The sequence below is a fragment of the Phragmites australis genome, chromosome 24 (genome assembly GCF_958298935.1).
Source record: "Phragmites australis chromosome 24, lpPhrAust1.1, whole genome shotgun sequence".
In the NCBI taxonomy this organism is placed as follows: domain Eukaryota; kingdom Viridiplantae; phylum Streptophyta; class Magnoliopsida; order Poales; family Poaceae; genus Phragmites; species Phragmites australis.
The window spans coordinates 3713382-3723864 of record NC_084944.1 but is presented as its reverse complement, the minus strand read 5'-3'; the positions used below and the strand labels follow the sequence as shown (position 1 = coordinate 3723864).

At 44.6% G+C, this 10483-nt stretch overlaps 1 protein-coding gene across 1 annotated transcript; it reads right to left on the bottom strand.

Annotated features, from left to right (window-relative positions):
* Nucleotides 1–4654: 4654 nt before the first annotated feature.
* Nucleotides 4655–9907, bottom strand: LOC133907689 (CDPK-related kinase 3-like). The gene is made up of 11 exons (XM_062349760.1): nt 8886–9907; nt 7436–7566; nt 7126–7167; nt 6931–7039; nt 6737–6815; nt 6299–6595; nt 6057–6166; nt 5623–5733; nt 5430–5492; nt 5166–5333; nt 4655–5079 (listed from the first exon to the last, which is right to left on the bottom strand). The coding sequence occupies exons 1-11, from the start codon at nt 9516–9518 to the stop codon at nt 4939–4941; spliced, it is 1884 nt and encodes a 627-aa protein (XP_062205744.1). The 5' UTR covers nt 9519–9907; the 3' UTR covers nt 4655–4938.
* Between the last annotated feature and the right edge of the window lie 576 nt (nt 9908–10483).

The window sequence follows — 10483 nt, the reverse complement described above, 5'->3', positions numbered from 1 at the left end:
AACTAAGTTGTTATTTTGCATGAAAGCTCTTACCATGAATAAGGATGTGACGAAATTATCCGGGTCACGACCGCGAGGACCCTCGATAATCTCCTTCCAAGTCAGTTCCCCGGGTAGCCCATAGATCAGGTTCGGGCGAAGAGCTTAGGGAACCGAAAGATCCTCTTCCTAGTTGTTGACGACAGAAGGCGGGTGCTCACTGGGCCTGCTCCCATCTCCCTCGGAGGAGGTCACGACTAAGGCCTGAGAAAGCCAGGGCTTGGAAGCTGCAGGTGGTGCTTTGAGTAGCCTGCAGAAAGAAATATTTGAATGAAGTGCTCCTATCAACATAGGAAAGACATTTACGGCAACAACGCTCACATGGGTCATTTCTTAATCAGGGAAGATTTTACCGGGATCAGAAGGGACACCACTCTCTTAAGTGTCTTCTCGAGGATGCCTCCTTTAGCCCCTAATCCCAACGGGGCCATAGGAGCATTGCCTGACGAACCCATAACAATGATCGCCTTCCCGCGGTCTTGAAACAGGGCCTAAATGCAGCAAAAGTCAAACAATGCGACTACAAAGGCTTTGAGTTAATGCTGAACTTACCAGAGTCAGGGTCACTACTCTGGGTGCTCGATCCGCGACCAAAACCTCGGTGGCCGTCACTGGGGTTGTATCTCCAGCAGGCAGCGCAGGCGCCGAGCCCACAAGGGCTGGGGAGCTGATGCGGCTAGCATCGGTGGATTGGAGTTCCTCGCCGGCGAGTCGACCTCAGCAAATAAGTTATCCCCTTCTAGCGTTGTGCCTCCGGCAAGAGATGAGGCCTGCGATGTGGCGCCACCCCCATTGCTCTCGCTCGGACCCCTGCTCCTAGTGATCAGAACCTCATCCGGGTCCGCAGCTGGAGTGCCTGCATTCTCGGCCTCCGGGTCGGGTTGCCCATGCCTAGGAAGCTTCGTGAATTTGTGGTGACCATCATTATGGTTACGATTACTCGAAAAGAAGATAACATCAAAGGAAAAATGAGAAAATTCATATGACTTATCGACATGATCCTTCCTTGAGCGTTGGCATCCATCTTCAAGATGGGGATCAAGACGTCCGAGCGGCTAGAAGAGGGAATTGCATCGAACATGAGCTTGGTCTTCTTGTCGGTCATCTCTAGCGAAAACATTGTGGGAGGCGACAAGCAATAACAAATTGTGAGGACTAAGATCGCTATTCCTTTTAGGTAGCTACTCGGGATCGGTAAGTACTTGTCTCACCTTCTCGAGATGAGTCCATTTCGGCTGGAAATTGCCAGACGCCGATGATCCTCGACTTCAGGAGACTCAGGCAGCACCTGATGAAGTCCTTGGTGATATCATATGTAGGGTTGGACAAAAAGCTCAAAGCTTGTGAGCTAGCTTAGCTCATGTCTGGCTCAACTCGACTCGTTCCAAAATCTAACGAGCTGAGCCAAAGTTTTAGCTCGTTTAGATAACAAGCTGGCTCGAGCTAGCTCGCGAGCATTTCTGTCATGTCCCAATTCTTTAATCAGGTCATTAAGCATAATTGTGCATCTTGTTTATTTGTTAAGCATTTGGATTGCTTGATTAAATCAATTGATGGTTTGTTTATTTATATGTATTTTTAAAAATACCTGATGACAGAATTATCGTTAGTTAAAACCTCCTCCTATTCATTGTAAATGAATCCTTTTAGAAAGGTTTCATATCGTTTTGAAATTGTGTCACAAATTTCCTAGAATTTTTGAAACCCTAGAGTTTCGCTTTTAGGCTAATAGATTGGGGAGAGAAAGAAATGATTTTCAGCTGAACACTACTTGTCTCTTTTGCTCTTGGGGCCCACTTGAGCTGGCCCACACCCCCTCCCTCTCTGTCTCAGCTGCAGCCCCACCCCTCCCTTATCCCTCATGCCACCTCACTCATTCTCTCTCTCTCTCTCTCTCTCTCTCTCTCTCTCTCTCTCTCTCTCTCTCTCTCTCTCTCTCTCTCTCAGTTGGATAGCAGCAAGGGGCAGCAACTCTCCTTCCTCTCTCTCAAGTTCTCACTCTTCTCCTCAAAAATCTCCCTCAAGAAAAAGAAATCAAGGTATGCATGTTATACCATTGCATTCCCCTTTTTCTTGGCTTCAAATCCATCCAAGAGTTCCTCACATGCATGAAAGTTTGAAGGTTTTGCAATCAATTTCGTCACCACCTTGTTCTCTGAAAATTTCAACGTGTTGTTCATCTCCTCTCCAAGCTTCCCCCATGGATTTCTTCTCCAACTGAAGGTCACCATCACCCAATGAAGACTTGGGTAAGTCCTTATGGTTTTCTTTAGTAAGAATGGCGGAGCAATGTCGAGTTCTTGAGGTGTTAGAGCTAAAAGGATGTTGACTGAGGTGAAGTTAGTAAATCATGTTGCTAGAGTGAGTGTGGTAGGTGTAGAACTAAGGCATTAGTGCCATTGCATGTTAGGTAGTGTGTATTTCAACATGCAAGTCGAATTGATTGATGAATCACCGTGAAATCATGTTCTGTAGGAACATGAACACTCCGGGTAGAACCCAGATAGTCCGTGTAGCCCAGTGAGAACCCCGTTGATTTGTGTTCAAAAAATCATTAGGGTTTACGATGTGTTTTGAGTTTAGAACCCTTGTACTAGTCCTTATACATGTTTAGGTGGAATGGATTTAACATGCATGATTGAATCGACTGCGAAAATCGCCGCAAGAATCTGGTATGCCAGCATCCAGAGTATTCGGGTCCACCCGGAGACTCCGGGTAATTTAGTTGAAATTTAACCGAGAGCCTCTCTCTTGGAGTATAATCTGGACAGTTCGGCTAACCCAAAGTATTCGGCCTAGCCTAGATAGTCTGGACTATTTTGAGTTAGGAGTTAACCGAGAACACAAACCGGAGGTTGACCCAGAGGGTCCAGCCTCACCTGGAGGGTCTGAACCCGAATACTCCGGCCTAACCCAGACTAGGGGATTAGGCCCCAAGGAGGAATCATCTCATCAAGCTCCACCTTCTCCAGGGCCTCCTCCTTGATCTCGGACTCTTGCCTGGCTAGAATTTCTCTCATCATCTTGTTGGTGGAGGAACTCTCTTTCTCGATCTTCTTTCGACCCATGGCGGTGGAGGAATTGAAGGAGGAGGGTTTGGGGGGGGGGGGCAAAGGTGCAAGAGGCACGGAGAGGTGACGGAAGTTAAACGATGACAATGGGGTGACAGATGAAGTGGGCTCACCCTTTGCTTTTATACAGGACGATGACTCTCGGAAACGGCTCTTCAACTGGCATCACGTCTCGAGGCCACGATATCCTGCTTTACCATCACATCGCATTTAACGCTTGATGTATGCGGGACAGTTGTAGTAGTAACCCAAGGAACTCGGTGCATCACATCGTCACACGCTCGCGTTTCCTCACCGTAATCATGATATCTTGTCTGGTAAAAGATTTTCACTACTACCCAAAATCTCTACTGCAACTGTCCAACTTTCGAACCCAACTAGTAACAAGTCTTCTCCTCCCTGTCCTATCATAGGGACGGGGTGATATTTTTGGGCTAATCAAAAATTCTACTCAGATGGAACACCTTCTCGAGGATTTGTTTGAGAACTCGAAGGCGTTTAGAACCCTGAATAGATAATCTGAGAACCATGATGCGGTCAGGCAAAATGCTTATCTTTGGTGGTCAAGAACTTGCACGTCAAAGCCTTACTTCAAGTACTGGTGGAGGGCTTGACGATGGCTACTGGATAACTGCTATATCTAGGTACCTTAAGATTTTTTGTAATTCTCGAGGCATATCTCTGTCTCTGGGAAGAAGATCCCTAGAGGAAAAAACTACCTGTCAGAACCTAAGGTATCCTGTAAATATATAAGTTTATCTACAAGAACGAGAAGAAAGACTCCAGAGAACATGCGCCCCCCTGTATATATAGAGCGTGAGAACTCCATGGGAAAAGAGAAAACAAGTCATTAGAAATCAGAATATGCTTGAAGCCAAGCAAGAAAATTACCGACTAAAATATATCTATCTAGGCTAGTTAAAATTACCGACTAGAATATATCTATCTAGGCTAGTTATGTAACCTTTTATAACAAACTCAGATCAATACAAGATAAATAAGATGTAGTATTATTATTCTAAAGAAGATCTAATCCTATCTAAAATCCTCTCTATATGTTTCTTTAGTTCACTAAAATATCTCATTTCTATTCTATAAGTTCGTTAAGGAATAGTTCAGATGATGAGGGTTTATTTGTAATCTCTTTCAACTCTCGGGAAAAATAAACTAGTTCCTCTGTCAATCAAGAGACTCGCCAACTCAAACAGGCTCTAAGTGTGCTCCCTGGATAAGACCTTTACTCCCCGGTGGCTTTGGTGGTTTCCTAAACACCTTTTGTACTTGCACGTGTTTGTTAATTATCCTGAAGAAAAGTGCGCCATACAAGTGTCCGGAAAAAGCAAGACGTAATATTTTCTGCTGCCCCTTTAGCATTAAAATAGCTGTGCTTTAGCATATGATAACAGCAAGATGCTAAACCACGTTATCTTCCCAACCAATTAAGATGACCACACGATCCATAGTTCACCTCAACACTCACCAAAATTGCAGCACCATTCTTATTGGCTGCAACCCAAGTTCCCCATATCACTAGGTGAAGCAGGTTGAATCATGTAGCATGGGCCAGCTGTACAATGCCCATTCATAGCCAAAGACAATAATGTATCAGAACCAAGATGTAAAAAAAAAAAAAAAAATGCAAAACATGACCTTTTTTCTAGAACTCCATTTGGAGCTATCACTTTTCGTTTCTTTTTTCTTTCCCTCTACAAGCATTCTCTATAAGAAGCTAAACCACCAAAAGAAGAGGGACAAAACAGTAACATCCCTCGAACTCCCATGAACAAAACCAATGGAACCAATTCAAGCAACGAAGGCAACAAAAGAATCAATGGTGCCGCCTCGCATTGCTGCTTCGCATCGTCAATCCGTGCAAAAACTTGGTATAGCCTAGGGAGCTAAGCCTGCCATCTGACGGTCTAATCCAGTCGCGAACAACAGAATACGCTGCCGAGGAAAGATTCATCTCCTGTATGTGAGAGGGGAGGTAATTAGATTAGCATACACACGAGATCAAAGGTTTATTTCATCACTCAGTATATTTCTGTCGCATACCTGAGCTAGCTCCTCAATTGTGATAGCACGGTTGCCTTCCTGCTCAAAGTACTCGAATGCAGTGCTGGCGATTTCTTCCCACCGTGCCGAAGCCTCAAGCTGGTAAGGGCTGATTGTAGCTGCACGGAATTCCTCAAAGTCCATTCTCCTATATGCGAGTGGCTCCAGCTGAAGGTGATTACACAGGTAAAATGAAACACTGAACCATATATGGCATATACATCCAAAATGGAGAGGGTTAGCTACAGAGTGCATATTTCATACTGCATTTAAGATTTCAAGGGTTCTGGATTCCTTCATAGCATCAGTAGAGTTTTGTAGAAGAGCCTGCATAATTAAAGCGATGAAAAGAAAGAACTGAGTTTAGTATCCCAAATGTGGAAAGAACTTTAATATATCGTGATACATTTCAAATTAGAATCTGAACAATTGCAAATTGTTGTTTTTAAGCACTTACGATCCGGAAGTTATCGATACATATTCGACCATCTCTATTGATTGGTTCTAACAAGTTGTATTGTGCTCTGATGTAGATAAGTTCATCTTCTGTTATTGCTCTTGACAAAGCCTGTCAAATGAAAGAGAGAAATGATTACGCGACTGCAAATCAGGTAATATGATTTCAGCAAGACCAATGCAACGAGAAAAGGTATCAATGACGCATACAGCTGTATCTTTACAGCTCCCCAGCTCCCTACATCGAGTCTATCAAACCTAACCAGATATTTTTGCAAGGTACAAGTAAAGGTGGTTTAGTTCAAATGCATGCCACGTAAAACACTACGGTAAGCCTCTAAGTGCAGTGCTCTACCTGATATTCAAGAAAAAATGTATTTCAATTGAATTGGTATAGTTAAATGCCCAAAGGAACTACAATACACAAGGTAAAACCTTCAATGCTGCCCGTTTGAGAGGCGTTGAATGAAGGTATGCCTTAACCAACTTGAATACTAGCATATCCAGAGGTATCTGTCGGTGCTCATCTCTCAACCAGGGATGAGCTGCAACATGCAAACAACACATAAGAAAATTACTGCCATTATTTGGAAATTTCAAAATGAAATGTTGTATACAGTTGATATGCAGACACTACAGAGTAAAATAAAAAAAAAATCGTCAGCAAGAGTACTTACAGAGTGCCTGGGCAGCAGTCATTCTTTTTCTGTAATCCTTGTTAAGAAGTCTTTTGACAAAATCTTTAGCTTCAGGAGATGCTGATTGCCATGGTGAGTCATCAAAATTTGGATCAGCTCTCATCACTGAGCGGAAAATCCCTGATTCAGTTCGTGCCCAGAATGGTCTGCTACCACACAACAATATATAAGTGATAACACCAATACTCCACATGTCTGCTTCTGTGCTATATGACCTATGCAAGACTTCCGGAGCAACATAGTATGCACTACCAACAATGTCATTAAGCCTTTCATCTGTAAAACGAAAAAAGCATCAGCTTTGGAACACATTTTAAAACAGGTCTTAACATAATTAATTTATATCAGTGGGCTTTAACATATTTGTCAAAACAGAAGCCAATTGCGATTGGTATAATCCTTGTGTGGAAATAATACCTGGTCTTATAAAATCTGAGAGGCCAAAATCAATTAACTTCATAGGAGAATGTTCGTCCTTAGTGCTGAATAGGAAATTCTGTTAAAAGAGTTCAAGGGTGGAATTGTCAGAAGGAACAGAGTCAACAGACCACAGTTTATCTAGCAAGACAAATCATATTCCATTTATATAGTCAATACAGAAGACAGCAGACCTCTGGCTTCAGATCACGGTGAACAACACCCTGAAGATGGCAAAAGGCAACTACATTTAGTATCTGTTCAACGATAATTTTTGCATCTCCCTCAGCGTATCTTCCACCCCTGAAAAAGCAGACAACCAATACTGTAACAAAGCTATGCTTGTATTGGTTGGTATTCACGAACTGTTTCTCAAGAAAATGTAATACCTGGACAAGATTCTGTCCAATAACTCTCCACCTTCACAAAGCCTGATCAAATGACAGGTGACGAAAATACCAATTATCATGTAATTTTGGACTAATCATGCAAGAAAGAAAAGGCCTATCGTAACAGGTAGCAAGTTCTTCTACACAGTGTTATGTGCTACAAGAGAACATCAACCCCAAGGAGGACATTGACTTTTGACTTTTTAAGCATAATCGTACATTTTGTACTAAGATAAATGGCACATGGAATATTCACAGTTTTACATTTACTCGATTGATGATATGCAAAGGTAAGGGGAAAAAGTCATACTCCATGATTATGTAGACATTAAGGCCATCCTCACAAGCATCATAAAATTTGACAAGATTGGAATGTCCAGACAAAGCCTTCAAAATTTTCACTTCTCTGCGCACATCCTCAATAGAAATTGCTGTTGTCATCTGCTAGAGAATATCAAAAGATTAAGATCACAGGTACAAAATAAGATATTAAATCACGACCCAGAGATATTTTCTCCCCTAGCCTAACAAGCGAGGAAAATGAATTTGGCGCTAACTGATACATCATCCAAGCAAACCGCTTTGCTTAATCAAAAGAATCATTTGAGCAACAGTTTGCTACTAGGAGTGAAATTCATACCTTAATACCTTATATATGGTAACAGGGAATAAAATTGCATTCGATGCAAATAAATAACAATAAAAAAGAAATGCATTAGACTCAATAAACACGTCTAGCGCTCAAATAATTTATGTAAGTAAGCTTCTGCGGTAGAGAAAATTATAGCTGACCGAAATAGTCAATAATCAATATAAGTCGTAACGGTCATGAAAAAAGGCAACATGCGGGCATGAGAACATCAATGCTGGCATGCACGTAGAGTCGTATATGCACGTAAAGTTTTCTCATGCTTATTGTATAAACTAAGTTTTCTCGAAAACTTGCTGCACAAACATGATAGATGTCAAGGGAAACAGCCATTAAAACTAAATACTTGTCTAATGCAACAATCTGAGTCTCCACAATGACAATCTCAGTGGGAAGTTGTTCCCAATGTCAACATGTTCTCAGCTTTGATACCCAAATCTAAAAGATATTTCTTTACCTCCTAACCATTTTTCCTATGTTTCTTCGACTTCTCATCATACCATCGAACTGCAGCAAAATGGATTGAGGAACTCCTGAACTCATGACAGTCAACAATATCTTAGAAATACTCCAGCTACAATGCTAGTATTCGACAGGCTATCTTAGATTCTGAGGTCTCACAGAGAACTCAGCTACTTCCAAGCTAGTGATTTGACACTGCATAAACTAATACCCCGTGATATCTTAAAGAAAGAACAAGAAAACAAGAAACAGGTGGCAGATGGGTAAGCACTCGTATCATAAAAACAGACAAAGCATTAAATGTGGCATTGCTGAAGCAAGATCTCCACAGTGTACTTCTAAAGTTCTAATCCTCCAGGAAATGCCAATGCCAATGCGATTGCAAATACCCTGCCCACTGCACAAGGCAGCCAAGAAACAAATGATGAACTTATCATTACAACGTCTGTGCTAGTGGCATTGCTGGTTTGTTGAATTGTTGTTGCGAAACTAACAACCAATCCTTTGATCTACTAAATGAAACTCAAAGGATCACTACACAATTCTATCCCCAAGTACATGGTTCATGATTTTTGTGAGCCAAGACGATAGAAACTCGAAGGATTGTGCATTTAGTAAAAGGGGAGCGTGAGATCACGAATGGCGAGACCTTGGCTTTGGAGATGACCTTGACAGCGAGGACCTGCCCTCTCAAGTCGCCCTTGCGGGCGCGCGCGAGGCAGGTGTGGCCGAAGTGTCCGCGCCCCACCTCCTTCCCCAGCTCGTACTTGGCGGCGAAGTGGCGGTCGTAGCCGAAGCTCTTGTCGAGCTCCCGCTCCACCTCCCCGCCGCCGCCGGCCCCGTGCTCCGGTATCGGGACCTCGACCGGCGGCTTCGGCGCCTGCGTCGATGAGGCCGGCGACCGCTGCCCCAGCCGGCGCGCGAGCGACGCCTTGATGTGCTTGGCCGGGGACGGTGGCGGGAACGGGCGCCGGAAGAACCGCCGCGGCGTGGACGCCGTCGTCGCCGGCGACGGCGCGATGCCCTCGGGGAGCGGACTCCCCGCCCAGGGGCTCCCGGCCGCCGACGACCTCGCCGGAGTCGCCCCCGCCCTCCCCCCGCGCGGCGTCCCCGCCGGAGACGGCCGCCCGCTCCGCCTCCCTCCCCCTCTCCCTCCTCTTCCTGCCCCCACCGCCACATCCTCCGCCCCGCCCGCGGCCGAGACCGTGATGGTCGTCGCCCCCACGCCGCCGCTGCCGCCGTCCGCGTCGGCGTGGACGTTCCTCGCGTAGCACTGCCCCATGGCCTGCCTCCTCCTCCTCCCCCGGCGGCGATCGCCGGACCTCGCGCACAGTAATGCGGGGTTTGCGAGGAGAGGCACCGAGATTTATAGCTCCGGAAGCGACGAGAGGGGAACGGGGCGGAGGGAGTGGCAACTGGCAAGTATTAATGGAGTGGAGGAAGAGGGAAAAAATTGCAGCAGCAGTAGGCCAGTAGTAACGTAGCGCGCTGATGAGGTGGGCTGCGCCCCGCGGCTGCGCGTGTTGGGTTGTGCCACCGGCGGCGGTCGTCGGCGGGGGGGTTTGGAGCCGAGGGGTGGAGGTGTATGACGGGTGGGACCAAGGGCGGCTGGTCCGAAGGTGGCCGGGATGGAGGTGGCGTAGGGAGTTGGACGATTCCATGAGGGGAGTGTTAGCCGGGTTTTATACGGTGCCATTTGAATTCGGCCGCTGTAGAGATACGTCCAAAGGTTTCTCGTTTTGAGAGGGAAAATGGGGGAATATATTTCATTCACTTTTTCTTTTCCATTCTCTCAAACTTGAATAGTGATGTTGGGTTTGATTAGAGCGTAAGGTGGATACTTAGAGATAAGTATTTTGCTTTTATGACTCTTGGTAATACATTATAGTGTTTTATTGTTTGTCACGTGTCGGAATGTGTGTTTCGATGAACTAATTTTGCGTTTTGATTTAAGAAGAATCATTCACCTTTTTGTCGGTTCGATGCCGATAGGTAATTACCTTTTACACAACCATAAATATAGTTATGGCCTTTTTTTTCTTACTGTGCCTCCACGTATTGATCTTTGCTTGTCGAAATGTGTCATTCGATGAATCTCAGCTTTCTACTTTGATTTAAGAAGATATGTGGATCTGCTGTCGGATTGATACCTGACAAAATCATTACGTTTATGCACCAATAAATATAGTTATAGTTTCTTTTTCCTGCATGTATCTCTACATTTTGACCTTCTTCATATTAATGTTG